Source organism: Asterias rubens, chromosome 6 (assembly GCF_902459465.1).
Source record: "Asterias rubens chromosome 6, eAstRub1.3, whole genome shotgun sequence".
Classification (NCBI taxonomy): Eukaryota; Metazoa; Echinodermata; class Asteroidea; order Forcipulatida; family Asteriidae; genus Asterias; species Asterias rubens.
Window position 1 is genome coordinate 9,609,379 of NC_047067.1, and position 20,656 is coordinate 9,630,034.

The 20,656-nt window shown below is 36.4% G+C and overlaps 1 protein-coding gene across 4 annotated transcripts in view; it reads right to left on the reverse strand.

Annotated features, from left to right (window-relative positions):
• The window catches only part of LOC117291170 (oxysterol-binding protein-related protein 6-like), a 61,594-nt gene that overhangs the window by 22,173 nt on the left and 18,765 nt on the right, over positions 1–20,656 (reverse strand). For 2 of the 4 annotated variants that reach the window (XM_033772739.1, XM_033772740.1), the window contains exons 7-15: positions 19,895–19,995; positions 17,956–18,057; positions 16,981–17,116; positions 15,310–15,452; positions 13,254–13,358; positions 12,736–12,807; positions 10,074–10,157; positions 7,626–7,748; positions 6,700–6,769 (exon numbers count right to left, since the gene is read on the reverse strand). In XM_033772739.1, the coding sequence (XP_033628630.1) occupies positions 6,700–6,769; positions 7,626–7,748; positions 10,074–10,157; positions 12,736–12,807; positions 13,254–13,358; positions 15,310–15,452; positions 16,981–17,116; positions 17,956–18,057; positions 19,895–19,995 (936 nt within the window). The remainder of the gene's footprint in view (positions 1–6,699; positions 6,770–7,625; positions 7,749–10,073; positions 10,158–12,735; positions 12,808–13,253; positions 13,359–15,309; positions 15,453–16,980; positions 17,117–17,955; positions 18,058–19,894; positions 19,996–20,656) is intronic. The other 2 variants (XM_033772741.1, XM_033772742.1) reach the window with 2 other exon arrangements.

Sequence of the window (20,656 nt, forward strand, 5' to 3'; positions counted from 1 at the left end):
ATAGAACCAGCAAGATGCACATAATAATAACAATAAGTTTAGAAATGGCCATGAGCATGCAATCTTGGAGAGTGCATGATAATCAAATTAGCGATCACAATGAAATGTGCGTAAGTGAAACACAATGCATTCAGCCAGATGTCACCAACTTGATTTTTTTTAAATAATTTTTTGAATACATATATTATGCAAATATATAATTATTATATATAATTCTTATTATATATATATATTTTTTTGTTTTTGGGGGGGGGGGGGGGACGGGGGGTGGTTGGCTAGCACAATTTCAAAAAAAATATATATATATTTGCCGTGTATACATGTACATGTATATCCCACAAAATTGTCTGGGCATCATTCAATGTGATTTCCTTTGCTTCCTCGCACGTGTCACATTACACAAAAGTCAGTATTTGCATCAACTGAAAATCAGCTATTTTAAAAGTTGCATAAAATTAATGTTTAAATCAAACCAAATTCTGCCCCTAGCCATCACTACTGTAGCTCTGTGGTCTACTGGCATCACATCTGCTCTAGCAATGTAAAGGTCACGGATTTGAATCCCACCAAGTGATTTGCCTGTGAACTTGGGAAAGTACTGAGTATACAATGCTTAATTAGAACACATCGGTGTATGGGTTGAAACAAATTAAATGGCTCTTTACATGTTGCATGTTACATGTATTATGTGAGTACTATGTATCTGTATAGGTACTTCCGTTGTACATCAAATATATGCTGGTGGTATTAACCTCCTCTGTTCAGCCCATAACATGCATCATTTTGGCAGACAAAGAAAAGTTTTTTTTTTTATAATCGATCTTAGGTTGATGAACAAAGAACAATTTAAGAGGCTTACAATTATCAAAATCACTGACTGTTTCATAGCTGGAGGGGTGTTGTGTTGAAAGAAATCATTTAACAATTATAATTTTTGCATTTATTTTACTTTTTAGACCAAAAAGTGATGATGTTTTTGACCGAAAAGGGATTTATGAATGGGAATCAAAGTGTGTTGAATCGGTTTTCAACTAGTGGTTAAAACCCGCCGAGGCCTGGTTCTTTATAATTTACTTAAAAACTTGTCTTGGTAAAATGATCTAGAACCAGGCCTGGAAAACCTCTTCACCACACATTGATTCCCTTATTAATAATCCTTATCCCGGATGACAAATTTCCAAATTCATTGTTAAGGGTCATTATGGTGAAAATAACGAGAAGTACTATATGTATGTATTCCATCGTTAAATATCAAGGGTCAGTTTTCTCAAATGATTTTTATTTTGAAGTAAAAGGATGGCCATTCTGTTTTTTCTACTTGTATTTTAAGTCATTGCTATGGTGATTATGATGAAAATAACAAGGTATTCTTGAATCAAATATCAAGGGTCAACTTCTCAATCAGTTTGTAGGAATTTGGGGGGATTTTTTTTTTAAGTAAAAGGATGGCCGCGCTATTTTTGTCTGAGGCCAGCCATGATGTAAAATTGCAGACTTCCCTTGATAAATAGTTTCAAAAGATTATTCATAATAATCTGGGACAGTTCGTGCATTCTGATTGGGTGAGAGGTAATCCAATGGCCATTTTAAAATGTGCGATATTAAAATATTATTTGTATTTTTTTAAAGACTTCTCTTCCATAAGGTTTTCATGAAAACTTAATTATGGATATTATACATGTAGTTTCCCATTGCTACAGTTCTCATTGATATCAAGCCTTTGGCTGTGAAGTTTTAACGTTTTTAATTAACAAACAATAATATACTGCATGATGATGGATTTATACTTGTTTGTGTTCATTCTTACATTATTGCACCAAATAGGGATTGTTGTCGGTCGTTGCAAAAAATTGCTTTTCGAAGCTATTCATAGAAGACAATGCCATTTTAATTGTATTGGACCTGATCATGTTACTTTTTATACAAAGAAAAGGGATTTTTTTTTTCATTTGAAACATTGAATTTAGTTGTTGGTGAGAGTCAAATTAAATAACTGCTTTAAGGTTTAAAAAATATGACCTATTTGATATCAAACTTCAGATCAGTTCTTCAATGCCCCTTATTTTTGACCGCGCAAGGGCGCTATAAATAGTATTTTGATCACTTCCGGGGGTACACGCGATTCGCCCTGCACAAATTAATAGGCGTTCTGTCACTTTTATTGCGCCGTAGTTTCAATTTGCTTTAGAGGTGGATTATAACGGCTCCTTTAAAAGTCTTATTGTCTGTGATGGATTAGATGTCTGTGGTTATAATGTGTTCCAATCTTTAAAAACTGTTTTGGGTATGAATGAATATACCCCCGGAAGTGATTGAGAGCGCCCTCACGCGGTCAAAAATATGGCCCATTACCTAGCTATTTTTTGTTACCAAAATCTTATTAAGCTTCAATATAAACAGAAATAGACAGAAATAAATAATCGAAGAGTAAATTAAAGACACTGGACACTATTGGTAATTGTCAAAGACACGTCTTCTCACTTGGTGTATCTCAACATGTGCATAAAATAACAAACCTGTGAAAATTTGAGCTCAATTGGACGTCGAAGTTGTGAGATAATAATGATAGAAAAAAACACTCGTCACACGAAATTGTGTGCTTTCAGATGCTTGATTTCGAGACCTCAAGTTCTAAATCTGAGGTCTCGAAATCAAATTTGTGGAAAATTACTTCTTTCTCGAAAACTACGTTACTTCAGAGGGAGCTGTTTCTCACAATGTTTTATACTATCAACCTCTCCCCATTACTCATTACCAAGTAAGGTTTTATGCTTGACATTATTTTGAGTATTTACCAATTGTTTTCACTGCCTTTAAATTAAATTATTTTAATACAAAAATAAGACACACTTTTGACCCAGAATCTAATTTTTCAAATACTGTTTTAGTAGACTGTATATTAGTGTAGATGCGCACTGCACGACGATGTGAACATTTTTATGAGCCAAATACAACTCATCAAACCACACCATACAACACACATACACAACTCATAATTCCTAATAAATAAAAAAAAAACACCATCAAGTGACATCAAGACATACCGTCAGAACCCAAGTCCATTTTGTATCCCATTTTGGTTTGGCAGGCCGCTGCTGCAAAACACATCCACGCTGGGACCTCCTTGACCATTTATGGGCCCGCTAGGTTCCCCCTGTTGCTGGATAGCATTCACAGCCGCCTTGGTGCTGCTGGCACAACCGCCATACAACAACGACACTCTCCGTCTTCACTACTTTACAGTGAATCAAACCACGACATAGTGAATTCACCTAGCCTCGTCGTAGACACACAGCTCTAATATGTAATTGGATAAATTATTCATATTTGCAGGTAGGTTGTATGGTCAGCGCTCGGTCTCTCTTCAGACCATGGTGGCGTAAGAGCGCTCATTTGCATGTGAATGGTCCTCAAGGCTCTCTCTGACAAGGGGTTAGTCAATGTTGCTATGGTAATCATCATATTTGTGTAATTTGAGCGGGAAACAGGAAGTTATTACAACTCTTCTGAGAATCAGTTTCACTCAGGTATAATGAACTGTCGTTTGAATAAATGATTATCACGGGCTATGCAAAGCAATGTTATGTCACTTCTTTTTTAATTAGTCATGCCGCGGTGCTTTGTTTTTTTTAGAAGAACGCAAGATTAATTAATGGGACAGTGGCAAACATAATATATTAGTTGACCAGAATCTCTCTTTTTACCAAATTTGTATTTTTTAATGCCTATATATAATGAGCTTTTATAGTTTTAATTGCATCTGTAAGCCATGTTTTATGTTCATTATAATGTCCTTTTATATTGTATGTTTCTTAAATTGTGGAATCTTTAGATTAATTCAATAATAGTTTAGTTTACTTTTTTTTTTTTTTTTTCCCATCAGGGGGGGGGGGGCTACTTTTTTTGTTCTCTCTCCTTTGTGTATGTTTATGTTTTTTTATCGTTCTTATTTTCTGTACTTTGCAGTTTTATTTGGGAAATTAACAAATGAAATGAAATTAAAAAAATAATGATTTTTGTGCTTCATGGAAATCTGATCTCACAGGTAAATAAAATATTAAATTGAAACAGAAGTTTATAGCTTTTGCTGGTGGGCACTAAGAGTTGAAGTAAGGCAGTTAGTTTGCAACAAAATATGTGGATATGTTTTTTACTGGTACATAATTGAGTGCATGTAGACAATGATATCAGAGTAAACATAAGAATTACTGAAGTGGTTGAAGCATTAAAATGTATGAAAACTGCAGCTTGTATGAAAATTTGAAGCATTTAAATGTATAATTAATATAGCGCACATGTCCGTCACCCAGTGACACTCCTGGCGCTGTAACATACAGTATTTCCTGCAAGATGTGGGACTACGTTTGAATTCTGAGACCTAATGTATGAAAATTGCACAGCAGACAAGGCTACAGAAATTGTCAACTGACCTGCATTGTCATGTCAAGACACGGGTCCAGTTTTATTGAGCTGCAAAAAGCAGGGAAAAAAACATTCACAAGCCAAATTATGATGATCTTTTTGAAAATTGATTTCCTGATTTGATCAATGACCTGCACTGCCAAGTCAAGACATGGGTCAAATTTTATAGAGCTGCTTAAGCACAAACTTAGAGAAAAAACAATCTTGCTTACCAGAAAAAAGTAACAATAAAAAATACCATCTACTTTTTTGAAATTAATTTCCTTATTTGTTTAAAGGCAATGGACACTATTGGCGATTGTCAAAGACTAGCCTTCACAGTTGGTGTATCTCAACATATGCATAAAATAACTAACCTGTGAAAATTTGAGCTCAATCGGTCATCGAAGTTGCGAGATAATAATGAAAGAAAAAAAACACCCTTGTCACATGAAGTTGTGTGGGTTTAGATGGTTGATTTCGAGACCTCAGGTTCTAAATATGAGGTCTTGAAATCAAATTCTTGGAATATTACTTATTCCTCAAAAACTATGGCACTTCAGAGGGAGCCGTTTCTCACAATGTTTTATAACATCAACCTCTCCCCATTACTCGTCACCAGGAAAGGTTTTATGATAATAATTATTTTGAATAATTACCAATAGTGTCCACTGCCTTTAATGACCTACATTGTCAAGTCAAGACATGGGTCAAGTTTAATTTTATAGAGCTGCTTGAGCCTTACTTTGCAAAAAAACCAACTCTGCTTAAAAGCAGATACTTGTTAAAACCGCAATACTGTTAAAGGCACACTTTATATCAGAATATTTGAGCTTAATAGTTGCTCATGTTCCACTTCCCTGTTGTTGGTTATTAAAGGCAGTGGACACTATCGGTAAGTACTCAAAATAATTATCAGCATAAAACCTTTCTTGGTACTGAGTAATGGGGAGAGGTTGATAGTATAAAACATTGTGAGAAACGGCTCCCTCTGAAGAAACATAGTTTTTGAGAAAGAAGTAATTTTTCCACGAATTTGATTTCGAGACCGCATAATTAGTTTTTGAGGTCTCAAAATCGATTAACTGAAAGCACACAACTTCGTGTGACAAGCGTGTTTTTCTCTCATTATTATCTCGCAACTTCGATGACCATTTGAGCTCAAATTTACACAGTTTTGTTATTTTATGCATGTTAAGATACACCAAGTGAGAAGACTGGTCTTTGATAATTACCAATAGTGTCCAGTGTCTTTACACCTGGGGAAAACCACAGCTGGTGTTTATACACACTACAAGCAATAACTCACTAGTGTCAGCACACTCTTGTTCTTATAAATGAATGACAGGAAACAGCCAGTAATGAAGAATTCCAACAACTTTGTCGAAAAAATAGAGGACTTTGGACAAGCGTAAGTTTCAACAGGACACAATGGACAATTCTGCACAAAGAAACAACGCACAACGCTGCACACTAAAACAATGTACTTTATCATAATAACTTTGCTCTTATAAAATTTTAAAGGCACAGTATATCTTTGTTTTTTTAACTGTTTTATTGTTTTAGTCCTATATAAATGTAGATGTATACAATAAAATTACAATGTCAAAATTAAATTTCCTGTCATCACACTTTGAGGCTCGTTAATAACACCGGAGACCGGCCTGACCAGATGTTCAAATCCTGCCATTTATTTCACTCACAGATTTGCAGTCAAATATACATGTATTCCATATTGAATAAAACAACACTACAAGATGTACGCTGCACGCAGACGGTAGAAGGTGCAAGCTGACACTACATGTACATCACCTTGGACCAATCACAACATATGGAAAGCTTACGTCACTGCACGTTTATCCAATGAAATCATTGTATCCAGTGAAGTCATCACCAGTGCCTGTCAGGGGACCGGTCTATAGGACACCCCTCTACCCTGTTGATGCAAAGTCTTCCTGCTAGTGTATGCTTACTCTGTCTTTTATATATTTGCATTACAATGTACATGTAGATCTGTAATTTAAGGAAATATGTTCATCGGCATCTGTTGACTACTGTACAAACGCCTGGTGTGGCCAACTCGTACAGATCGCGCAATGCAAGGATACGGTTTACACTAACTTTTGTTACATTTATGTAGATCAGCCAACTCAATCTTAAGTAGGTGATCTTTGAATTTTTTGCAGAGTTGGTGCACAGCGGATCGTCTCGGGTGTTACTAACACCGTGTTAGTGGAAATAAATGTGAATTAAATTGAAAACAATGAATTGAAGTCTGTAAAAGTTGAAGAAACTTACGTTCTAAGAAATCTTCTTCTCTCATCTCCACTTCCTCCTCACTGGCAAGAGATGAACTCTCAATCTCCTCCTAAAAATTCAAATCAATCCATCTTTAAAAAACAATTTTGATAGTTTCATATAAGAATTTCCATCTTCAAAACGCTTTTAAAAAGCAAGTCAATTTCTCATCTTTAAGGAGCTAAATATTAAGTAGGTCCTGGAGAGTCAATGTATGCAACAATGTGAAGGTGTTATAAGTAATGTGGCTTATGTAAAAAGATATCAGTTTTTTAGGCCCATAAATTTGAATCTGAGAAGCGTTACTGCAGTGAACTACTCTAAGACTGTTTGTTCCTATTATAGGGATTATTCTTTCTACGTGGACATACTCACTCCGGAGTTTTGGCGATATTTTGATAGTTTCATATAAAAATGTCCATCTTCCAAAAAGCAAGTCAATTTCTCATCTTAAAGGAGCTAAATACGAAGTAGGTCAATGAATGCAACAATGTGAAGGTGTTATAAGTAATGTGAATATGTAAAAAGATATCAGTTTTTGAGGTCCAAAAATTTGAATCTGAGAAGCATTACTGCACTGAACTTCTCTCAGGCTGTTTGTTCCTATTACATGGACATATTCACTCCGGATTTTGGGCAATATATCTCCCAAAAAAACAACCACCTTTTAAAATAAAATGTTCAGATGTTAGTTTTATTGTTTACATAAGAGTAGACTGATCAAACAATTCCAAACACCAAACGTATAATTTGCCTTCAAGTCAAGTTGGTATGGTTATATACAACCTTGGTTCATACTTTCTGTGAATGGGAAGTGAATTTTGATGTAAATTGGCTGTTTTTCGCTCGTTGCGAATTTGTGACGTAAAATTTCCTATCCAATTCGAAGGAAGTATGAACCCGACTTGACAGTCAGCAATTCTTACCTCATCTTCAGAGGACGATGCACTTGTTGATGCTGCATAATCCAATGCATCGTAGAATTCCATTAAGGATTCTGAACGTGACATCTCTCTATCCTCAGACAACTGAGGGGACATGGAGTAAGGCTTGAGAGAAGAAAACATAAAATATTGTGTTATTTTAGGAAGGAGCTAACAGTAAACTTTAAAACTCAAAGAAAATGTTTTGTTATCTGACACAATGAAACGGTAATATCTAATGAGAGACACTCTGGCATAGTGTTCGCCAGAGGGATATGTCTCGGTGTAATTTGGACACCCTGTTTTAAATTTGGAAACCCCTTTATATCTGTCATTTGCATGTAATTAATAGAGAACAATTTAGATACCCAGTTTTCAGGTTTTCAGGTTTCGAGCAAACATTGACAACTTCAACAAATCCTGGCTAAAACCTTACACTCTGGTGTTATCATATTTTAAATGTTTGACAAGATGTATCATGCCAAGCCGATTTTCTCATTCTTTAGTTGCAATCTATCATTATTTGTTTTAATCAGTAAAAATATGACGACCAATTAAAACTTCCATTCTGACCAATCATTAAACAGTCTTAATGAGATAAAATGCAATTCATGTGCCAACTTTTCAAGATGTTTTGCAACAACATCAAATTCTTTTTATAGTCCTTGGTAACAAGTTTTAGTGTGTCATGGCCAAGTGGTGTAATGAACTGGACTCAAGTTATGGTGGTTAAGTCATTGGGATGTGGGTTCCATACAAATACTGGTCGTGATACTTGTTTCTTTAAACAAGATGATTTACTTGAATTGCTTCACTCAGGGGTAAAAATGGGTACCTGCTGGTGTAACGGTTGATACTGTGTTTGAAAAAACCTTTGCAATGCAACTCTATTATTCGACTCAGTTGTTTGTTATTCCACCAGCGATAACCAAATCATATGGTGAACGCAGCTTCGTTCACACTGCCTCAACCTTATGGAACAATCTCCCGGAACACATAAAAAACATTGCTTCCATTATTAGGTTTAAGATTGCTTTAAAGACGCACTTATTTATCATTTAATTCATCCATTTTATTTGTTACCCAGTACGTCTTGTCTTTGTATTCTGTTGTGTTTTTCTCAGAAGCGCTTAGGGACATGTTTGATTTCTATGTGTTATGCGCTATATAAGAATGGTTAATTATTATTATTATTCAGTAGTTAAGTTAAGTTATTAAGTAGTTGTTATTACTATTAATAAAAGAAATATGGAGCTATTTCAATGTTGAAGTTACTAAGGGTATTGAAGCTATTAAGGTTATAGAAGTTAGTGAAGTTATTGGAGTTATTGTTTATGTGCATGCAAACAGGAAATGTAACTTATTGGTGGAAAAAAAAAGACAATTGTCTTTTTCTTTCGACCATAACAACAAATATTGGTGAACAATATACTATGCAATGTTACTGTGGAGAACCATGCCATAAGCTACATAATTTTGATTTTCTACAATGTGCAAAGGACACATGTATTATTGTACATCTGTGTCTTCTGCATAAATTATGTACAGACAGTATTGGCCCAGGGTTCACATACATGTATGCACTATAGGGTTAACTTGGCCTAGTCAGTATGTATTGTAACTATAAGCAATATAACCAGGGTGTCATTATTTAAGCAATGCCGTTGCACTACAAAACAAATTGAATAGATGAAAACTAAATGTTTTCCTTAAAATATAAAAAATACAATGTAGGGTGTAAACACTCACTGGGAAGAAACGTTCTGATTTTCTATTGGTAAACAAAACCGTTAATCAGACTAATGTAGCTAGAATATAATGCCTCTATTGGAGATTATTAATGCCCTTAAAAAGATGGACATGTTTTAGAAAAGGACATTATATATACGTGCATTATATTTTGCACAAAACCCACACAGAAATCAATCAGATTACAACCAAGGCGTACCAACAAACATACAAAGAAAAAAATGCAACAGGAACACAGATGCCCTCCATGAGGTAACATAAACAGAGCCCTCTACCTTTCAGTTTCAGGCAGAGGTGTTCTTATTGGTGAAGTACAGGAAATACCCTCCATTCACGAATTGAGCGTGACTTTTACTTCTTGACTTGAAGCAAATAAATTTGTCTTTGTCCAAATGAAATCATTTAAAACTTACCAAGTCAGTTTCCCTTGTGGTATCAGCAAAAATGCATGTGGAGTTAAGATTTTGACAATTATCTTAACAAAAATGTTCTCTCTTAGTCACGGTTTCAGAGTTTTGATAAATAGTTAAAGTTCTTATTTTTTCTGATTTTGATGAGTGTCTCAAAGTATTGCTCACTGCGTACATGTCTATATCATCGTCCCAAACACCCCCTAAATGAGAGAGGGCGCTCTTCAACTACACAAACACACAAAAGAGGAAAGGGCAATCAATGCCAAGATGACACACACATGAATCCCACCTTTGCTGTCATCATACCGTCATCTAGATCCCCACTCATACTTCGTTTTAGTTTAGTCAGTAATGTCTCCAACACTCCTCCACCCTTCAAATGAGCAAAGTGGCAAAGGTATCAAAACCATGTAAAAGGGTTTGGCTACTTTTGGTAAGACACACTATGCAAACCTTGACACATTTACATTAAACTTACAGGATTTGGAGATATTGATGGTAGAAAGCTTCCCGTAAAATATTACTTGCTGAGGTGATGGAGTTTTTGACCAATGAGTAAAACAATTTCAAGAAAATATTTTGCGTCTTGTGAGACGAAAACTATTCACATCGTATTATTTGAAAGCTAACAGAATAACACTAGCTGCTGTTAACAACTGAAATCTGATGAGTCATGAAAAATGGATCCACAGGATCAGTGAAGTCATCTCCTTTTATAACCACAGTACAAATCAGCCGAGGAAGATGGCACAAAGTACTTGTTCGAGTAAACCTAAAGCTGTTTAGCAATCAAATGGCAACTGGGAAAACAAATGGCATTACTGTTACATTTTTGTTGCTAGAATTATCCCAAGACATGTTTTCCCATCACTGTGCATGTTAAACAACCGCAGAAGTGCCATGCTAGACAGCGTGGGTTATCTGGTGATGGTTTAGCATTAATAAATATGTAAATGGATTTGAAATAAATATTGATGAAGGTTAATAATACTGATGTGATGTTAAAGGCACTGGACACTATTTGTAATTACTCAAATTAAATGTTAGCATAAAACTTACTTGGAATCGAGTAATGGAGAGCTGTTGATAGTAAAAATCATTGTGAGAAACGGCTCCTCCCTCTGAAGTAGTTTTTGAGAAAGAAGTAATTTCTCACTCAAATAATAAAAAACTTTAGACCTGAAGCCTTTTTTAGGTATCTGAAAGCACACAAATTTGTGCAAAAAGCTTTTTTTTTTTTTTTTCTTCCATTACTCTCATGCAACTTTGATGACCAATTGAGTCCAAATTTTCACAGATTTGTTGTTGTATGCATACATTGTATGTTGGGATACACCAAGTGAGAATACTGGTCTTTGACAATTACCCAAGGTGTCCAGCGCCTTTAAAAACAATGAAATCATATTTAAATCAATTCATTTGTTGATAATGACTGAAGTAAAGAGATAGAGAGAGCATTGTCCTGAAACAGAAGCTGTAATAATATCCACATGTAACAGAAGAAAATAAATTGAAAATTCATGTTGACAGGTGAGTAAAAGTAATCCAATTTTATCTTCAGATGCTACTAGCTGTACTATCATGATGGGAGATAGAAAATGAATGCATTTAATCTGCAATAAGTCATGTATAGGTGATGCATGCAGTGGCACAGTAAGCAATTTACCCCAGGGTACATGAACATTGATATTATAGGAATGTTTCTTCTTCCCCCCATATCCAGCGAGGCCATATTTCCGCGCGCAATAAATGTCTGCTAGTCAAGCCAAAGTCGTAAGACTAGTGCAGAGATGGCTTCTCCTCCTTTTAATACTAGGTGTAATTTTAGAATTTAAATACTAATGATTATATACCACACAGACAGATCCTTGTCATTTGATTAGTGGAGCACAGGTCATGTGTTTTTCATTACTTTGACAGTATTAACTGCCACAAAACTCCGAAGTTTCATACAGAAATGGCTCGTTCTAAATGGGTAGCGATGTTTCTAAACTCCATCTCCGCCCATTTGTCCCGATGGGGCAAAGGTTGTGCCACTGTGGACAAGGTTATAAATTGTTTTTTGTTACATGTAACGCTTGCACTGATTGGTATTAAGCACTGTATAGTCAGTACTTATCCGAGTTCTGTGAACAAAGAAAAAGTCCAGAGGCAAATCACTCAGGTTGGACAAGGTTCGAGTCTAAATGGAGCCATCAGTCATCAAAGCTGTTTACAATGTTTTTTTTATAGAAATTTCAGTGGGTACAGTGGATAATTTTGTGTCTATTTGGTTTTAATTGGGTACACATTTCAAATGACAAGGTTCTATGTACTATACAGTGTATGTGTGAGTTATACAAAACAAACATTTCACACACTTTGTTCATGCGTTGTCAAAAAATATAACAATTCTGTGAAATCTGGCTTTGCCTTGTGAAACAGTCCAGATTTCACTTGGTGATTATATTCTGAAACAATGCATTCATACTGTATGTGCATTCAATATGTGCAATATATCATTTTCATTAATTATCCTTGAGAAAAATAAATATATTTTATTTCTTTACATGAGTGCAATTAATTAGGCTACATGTATGAACCATATGGGTCTTAACTTTTGGTGTTAACAATATCCCTCAATTACGCAGCTGTAATATAGCGCCCTCAGGAAATCAAAGAGCTAAGTCACCTCATGCCATTTATACGTTACGCCACCATGTCAGTCTGCATTGTTAGATGCTGCGAGGTTTGAAGTTGTTTCCTTTGCTTTAGGATGATGTGTGAAGCGTGGTTAATTATGCCCGGTCATATTGGAATTGGCTTCTACAGCTACGGCTACGGCTGATGCTGAGGGTGTTGCTATGGGGCGACCACGCATGACGACGTGGAAGTCTAGCTGTAGCCCTAGCCGTAGCCGCCAATTCCAACACGGCCTCAATCAAATGGTTTTGCTATGAAACCTGTTTTACCTTTGTCTCACAATGATCAAAGCTGAAATTCAGCTTTAATGGTGTTGGCAAGGTGAAGGATCTTTGATGTTGCTGCAACAATTTTACGAATAACACCATAAATAAATCAAAGCCTTTTCATCTCTTTAAAAAACTAAAATTAACACTGGAGGAAGCACAAGTACGAAATACATATGAAAAATATTTTCAACAAATTTGATCATGTGGCACAGGGCCTGTGAATAGACCATTGCACTCAACGTCATTTTAGTATGGCACCCTCGGCATGAGGTCAAAAGAAGGTTGTTCATTGGCCAATCCTTTTCGCTGCGCGTACAAAATGTGTGTATCAATTTTTTTATTTTTTTTTTCAATTCACCTCATATGGCAGCATGATTACGTCAATGCATGAGGTCAATTCTGTAATGATGACCCACAGTTTGTGAAGGGTGATACACAAATACTCCAAGTGGTAACAAAGTCAGCATTTGTGAGAAATAATGTAGTCATTGCAACAAGTACATGTAGGAGAGACTTACCAGGAGATCCGAGTCTGACTTGACAGGCGGGGAAAGATCTTGGATATTAGATTCATTGAAGATTCGACCGAGTCTACCCCTCATATCCTCATTTTGACTCCTTGCCTAGAAAAAAAAAGGTGAATTTGCTAAATTCATATTCTCTATACATGTACATTTTTTTATCATTGGCGGGGGTCTGGCAGTACTCATCTCAAGATGAAAATGTTTATACTTTTGAATAACCTTGACAGCACTGTTCAACTTGTATTCCTCGTGTAAATGTCTAAAGATTTGAGATGAAAAAACAAATAAATAAAATATAATGAGGCCCTGTGGTAATTAAAAAGTTCACACCTTACACAATGTGGAGGCCTGTCCCGTTTGTTAAGTTGGTACATCCTCTATAGTTTGATTTCTTGTTGTTATTGTTGTTTATATTAAACCTCATTTTAGTAAGCGAGTGTTTAAAGGCAGTTGGTAATTACTCAAAATAATCATCGTCATAAAACCTTTCTTGATTACGAGTAATGGGGAGAGGTTGGTAGTATAAAACAGCTCCCTCTGAAGTGATGTAGTTTTCGAGAAAGAAGTAATTTTGCACGAATTTGATTTCGAGACCTCAAGTTTAGAATTTGAGGTCTCGAAATCAAGCATCAGAAAGCACACAACTCCGTGTGACAAGGGTGTTTTTTCTTTCACTATTATCTCGCAGCTGCGACGACCGATTGAGCTCAAATTTTCACAGGTTTGTTATTTTATGCATATGTTGAGATACACCAACTGTGAAGGCTAGTCTTTGACAACTACCAATAGTGTCCACTGTCTTTAATGTCTCCATTGCAAATGGAAAACAATTATACATCTATGTATCTTTTAAAGTGGACACCATAAGGAATGGGCCATATTTTTGACCGCGTGAGGGCGCTCTCAATCACTTCCGGGGGTACATTCATTCATACCCAAAACAGTTATTAAAGATTGGAACACATTACCACCACAGACATCTAATCCATCACGGACAATAAGACTTTTAAAGGAGCCGTTATAATCCACCTCTAAAACAAATTGAAACTACGGCGCAACACTAGTGACAGAACGCCTATTAATCTGTGCAGGGCGAATCGCGTATACCCCGGGAAGTGATAAAAGTACTATTTATAGCGCCCTCGCGCGGTCAAAAATAAGGCGCATTGCCCTCGTTCTATTCTATTCTATACTGTGTAAAAATCAAGCCCTGGTTTATACACAAAAAAAACCATAACACTCCAACGGGAATATCAACTAAAACATTTCATAAAGTCTGTAAGCACACAAAAACTTGCTAAGCACAGACAAGTCTTGCTTAGCAAAAACAGGTTACCAGCCAACATTCCATTAAGTTTATATTGTTGCGACTGGTACCCCACTCATTTTTGCTTAGCAGCTAAATTTGTCAAGTAGTATTTTCTGCTTAACAGCTTCATGAAACTTCATAGAGCTGCTTTAAGCAGAAAATATTGTTAAACAATTCTTAACCAAATTTCTGCTACGCAGACATGAGCAGGTTACCTGGCACAAATTGTACATGTGGCATGGTAGTTTGGCTGGCAACCGTAATCTGGTAAGCATAATTTTGTTGTGCTGAGCTACTTTGTGTTCTTATAAGGAACACGTTGCCTTGGATCGGACGAGTTGATCTAAAAAAAAAAGCGTTTGAAACCGTTTGTTATAAAATGCATATGGTTGGAAAGATATTTTAAAAGTAGAATACAATGATCCACACAAATTTGCCTCGAAATTGCATGGTTTTCCTTTTGCTTTGCGAACTAACACGGTCGGCCATTTATGGGAGTCAATTGACTCCCATAAATGGCCGACTGTGTTAGTCGACGAGATAAAAGTAAAACCAAGCATTTTCAAGGCAAATTTGTGTGGATCATTGTATTCTACTTTTTAAACATCTTTCCAACCATATTCATTTTATAACAAAACGGTTACAAACGCTTTTCAAAGACCAACTCAACCGGTCCAAGGCAACGTGTTCCTTTAAGCATCTCTATGAAATTGGGCCCTGATTGGACTGTGAGTGTTTTACCTTGGTAAGAGCCTCCTGTAGTATTGAGATCTGTCTGGATTGTGAGGCTGCTCCTCCTGCACTGTTCTGTGCCTCAATCACATAGCGTAGTCTATCATGCTGGACTGATAGTAGATGAAGGACACTCTTAAGGATCCTATGCACTGAAACCAAAAAATAGAGTCAAATTATTGGGAGTGTTATAATATATAGTTTTTTTGCTTTGGGATGAAAAAAATAGGGTTTTTGTTTACCCTTACACTGATGTGTATTAAATGAAGCACTGTGTACTCGGCAATGCTCTTCTCTACAGTCTTCCTAACAACCAGATTTCCAGACTTCAACGGCTCCAAAATACTGCTGCCCGCATTGTGACACTGTCTAGAAAACCGTGTTCTATCACCCACATTCTGAAACAACTACACTGGCTCCCTATCTCTCAACGAATCATCTTCAAGCTGATGCTCATTGTCCACAAAGCTCTTAATGGCAAGGCTCCCCACTATATTTCTGAACTGCTTCAAGTTTACACTCCATCAAGGAATCTTCGATCAAGTTCTATGCTTCTCCTCATTGAACCCAAGTCTCGACACTCATGGGGTGACAGGTCTTTTTCTTCAGCCGCGCCACGCATCTGGAACTCTCTACCACTTAATCTTCGATCTTGTCTTTGTACTGCAAAATTCAAGTCTCTTCTCAAAACTTATCTTATGTCACAGGTTTTCAATGACTAATTTTGTTGTGTCTGTTTTTCTTTGTGTTGTGTTTTGTTTTTGTTTTGTTTTTGGTTTTACTGCGCCTTGAACACCCAGCAGGGTGGATATGTGCGCATTACAAGTCTTATTATTATTATTATTATTACTCAGTACTTTCCCGAGGTTCTGTGATCAAAATTACAGCCAAGATACTGAGTATACAGTGCTATCACACATCAATGTAATGGGTAAAACCAAAATTAATATTCTTTATCCCCGATGTAACTTAATATCTATTAGATCATCATTCACAAGGACAGGCCTCGAGATAGCCCCTGGCACCCGCAGCAATTGCTGAGGTGGCCTGTGCAACAGATTTACTCTATTGTTGTAATACCCGGTGCTAAAACAGAGGATTCGAACTGCCTCTAGCTGCCGGGCAACCTCGGTGGTCTAGTTAGTAAGACACTGCTCTAGAATTGCAAAGTTCTTGGTTCGATTCCCACCCCAGTAATATGCCTGTGAATTTTTTTTCATAGAACTCAGGGGGGAAAGTACCGAGTATACAGTGCTAAAACACACATCAGTGTATGTAGGTAAAACCAAAATGAACGATGATCTAGGCCCAATGGGAGACTTTCTGGGACGATAGAGGGCAGCAGACTTACCGGGTAAATCCATTGTTCTCAGAATTATGCGCATGTTCAGAACTACGTAAACAATGGAAATTTACCCGGTATGTCTGCTGCCACCTAGCGTTGGAAAGTCTCCTATTTCATATAGCATGAAATTTCTTCTCTGATAAAAACAGGATTACCAAACCAAATTTCCATTTGGTTGCATGTTGCTTGTACTGGTATTCAGCGGTTGTTTGCTTGTGCTGAAAATCACATGGAAATTTGGTTGGTGGTAATCCTGTTTTTCACAAGGCAAACATTTCACGATAAGCAAAGTGTTGTGCTTAGCAGCTCTATGAAACTGGGCCCTAGTTGAGTACCTTGGTTAGCCATATCCATGAAGTCATCTCTTGGATTGGAGTCTTCTTGAAGCTGCTTAGAGGATGCAATAGAATGCATGGTGTCATTGCCGTATGTTGAGTTGCTCTGAATACTTGAAGATGTGTTACTTGATCTCTGTTAACCAAAAATTATTTCGGTAAATATGCAGAACATACAACTATTTAGTCATCCAAACTTGCTAAACAGAAAAAAACACTTGTGGTTTATTGTTATCTCTTTTTGTAACTTGACTCACACTGATTTTTGCTTCAGAGCAAGTTAATTTATTCTGCAAAACTTTCTTGTAAACATGGCCCACTTTCGGAAACCTGTTAAGCAGGAAATACTGCTTGAATTTTTGTTTTGCTAAGCAAAAACCGAGTGGGTCACAAGTCCTAACAATGTCAACTTAGTGTACTTTTTGCTGGCAATCTGATTCTTTTAAGCAATACATTGCAATACTTTTAAGCAATATGTTTTACGCATATTTGACCTAAACATAAATGCAAACTAATCAACTGAACAGTTTGTAATTGAGTTTATTCTAAGAATTAGAAACAGTGCAAATGGCTGGTATGTTAGGTGGCACCAGATATTAGCGATTATGATAAATTGTTTTGTCTGCCATCATTGTATATAGCATGGATGTATAAGTCTGAGATTCCAGCATGCCATAGCCAATTATTGGCCGTAGCTTACAGCCAATTGGCTAGTTCACACAGAACTTTTAAAAGCTACATTTTATAGAAAGAGAAAACTAATACCTCAATATTTTATTTGAATATTGTTGTCTGTACTTAGTTAAGTCTACTGCTGCGGAGTATACAATTTCTGGTTTCAGGAGACTTCTTAGTTCTAAAAAGAACTGTCCAACTTATTATCTACTACCTGCACAGGAGGTAGGAAATCGGCCGGGACTACTTTCGCCTATTGGATCGAGGGGGACTTCTTAAAAAAAAAGAAAATTTAATTACCCGTGTATCTACTACTGATGTGTCGCTGGAAGACTTCTTGGCTTTGCTTTTCCTGAGTGACAGCTTTCCCTTGGATCTCTTCTGACCAGCGATGTCATCAACCTAAGAAGAAAAAAACATTGCTGAAATCATCAACAAATTACACACTACTAGAAAAAGGTAAGTTTGAGTGTTTTTTATTTAAAAGTAAGAGGAAATCAGCTGATCAGACCACCACGCCTGTTGAACACTGATGGCTCATATAAAAATTCTCTTTCAGTATCCACTGTTGTGCCACACCTTTAAACTAAGATATAAGGGGGGGGTATACCTTTGGTAACCACTCTTAAATTAGCGGTAATCAAAGCTGTTGGTTAGAGGTCTACTATGAGTATAAAAAGTACTCAGCCCTTTAACAGAACAGGTGTATCTTTAACTGGCATTCGAATGTTGTGATGTAATTGCAAGACTGTATGGTTGGTGGTAGATCATTCTACCATTCCAATGAGGCATTGAGAGAAACATTTCACTTCAAAGTAATGTAGACATGTAACAAGGTAACCATTTTTATGCCACAAAATTTGAATCTGAGAAGCGTTGCTGTCAGTAACATTTATCAGATCGTGTATTCCTATTAGGGATTATTCTTCCCTGTCAGGACATATTCGCTTCAAACTTTGTATACCTGTATGTATCTACATTTAAAGCCATTGGACACTTTCGGTACAGAAAAAAAAATTAAAAGTTCACAGATTTACAAATAACTTATAGGGTTTACAGAAGGTATTGGTGAAAGACTTCTCTTGAAATATTATTCCATGAAATGCTTTACTTTTTGAGAAAACATTAAAACAATATCAATTCTCGACACCGAGAATTACAGATTTATTTTAAACACATATCATGACACGACGAAACGTGCGGAAACAAGGGTGGGTTTTTTACCCGTTATTTTCTCCCGACTCCGATGACCGATTGAGCCTGAATTTTCACAGGTTTGTTATTTTATATAGAAGTTGTGATACGCGTAGTGTGGGCCTCGGACAATCCTGTTTACCGAAAGTGTGCAATGGCTTGAAATAGGATTAGCAAAATTGAACGGTTCCAAAAACCACTGGTACACTTTGCCTGTAAAAGCATTTAGTCCTGACACTGGAAGACTGAGATTGGCCATCTTCAGATTGATTAAGAATGATCTGCAAAGAATCCGTACATGAATAGAGGCTCAAGTCATTAGAATGTTATTGTGGATGGAGGAAGAACGTCAAATCCAATTAGGAAAGAATGTTCTAATAAGAAACTGAAGAAGCCACGGTTGCTCGCTGAGGACAAGAAGCACTGGAGATAAAAAGGTTCCGAGTAAAAAGTTAAAATCACAAAGCAATGTATTCAGGAGAGACCAACCCAAGAACTGACTCCGCGGTAGTACAGTTAATTACGATCCTATAAGCTAAAGTAGTAGTCCCAGCCTATTTTTTACACCATCCGCCCAGGTAATAGGTAATAAGCAGGACAGTTCTTTTCAGAACTGAGAAGTCTCCCGAACACCCGAACAATCTACTCAGCGGTAGTATAATTAAGCAAGACAGTTCTTTAAGAACAAACTCTACCTGGCAAGTAGATACACACATGGTGTTACCACAAACCAAATATACATTGATATCTCACCATGCAATGCCTCAAAGCCTGTATTCAGGAGAGTTGCATAAATACCAGCACTGGTAAATACATTATAATATGCTAAAATAATTTTTGTCTTCTGAGACGAAAAACTTTGTGACATCATTGTCTTTACTCATCAATGAGAAAAACAATGTCACAAAAACTACAGCACCTCAGCAATTAATGTTTTATGGTAAGCTTTCTTCCATCATTATCTTCTGAACTTGTAAGTTTAAAATCTGTGGACATTGTGTTTTGTGTCATACAAAAAGTACCCACACCCTTTTAAGAGTCTTACCTCTGGTTCTTGATTACCATACGGAAATGGTAACTCTTGGTTGAGTAGATCTTGAAGGATGTTAGACAGCGTTACTATACTATTTTCAGCCTCTGTCAACTCTGTTTACAGGTTTAAAAGATATTCAATGGTTAAATAAATCTAATACAATTGGTTTTTGTTCAACCCCCAACTGAGCTATCTAGCCCTAATCTTTGCAGTCTCCCTATTTTGTCAAAATCTTTGTCCGGGGTGCCAGAAAGTACAGCATTCCTGACGGTATGATTTGTCAGTTTATCTTGCATCAAAAAGATGTTAATTTATAATGTATGTAAACCTTTATAATAACATGCCCACAGACATGTTGTGTAAACTACCAATGACATTCAGTCCCCTTAATTGACTGCCTGGGTATTTTCAGCTGTCCTCATAACTTTGGCTTGTATTGAGAGGAGATGTTATTAAAGGTACTGGACTTGTTTGGTAATTACTCAAAATATGTAACATAAAAACTTATTTGGGAATAAGCAATGGAGAGCTGTTGATAGTATAAAACATTGTGAGAAACAACTCCCTCTGAAGTAACGTAGTTTTTGAGAAAGAGGTCATTTATTACTAAAATGTTTGAATCTGAGAAAGACTTCTGGCCTGAATGAAGCTTGTCTCAGGCATCTGAAAGCACAAAAATGTATGCAACAAGCATTTATTTTTTCATTCATTACTTTCTAGCAATTTCAATGACGAATTGAGTCCAAATTTTCGCTGGTTTGTTATTTTATGCAT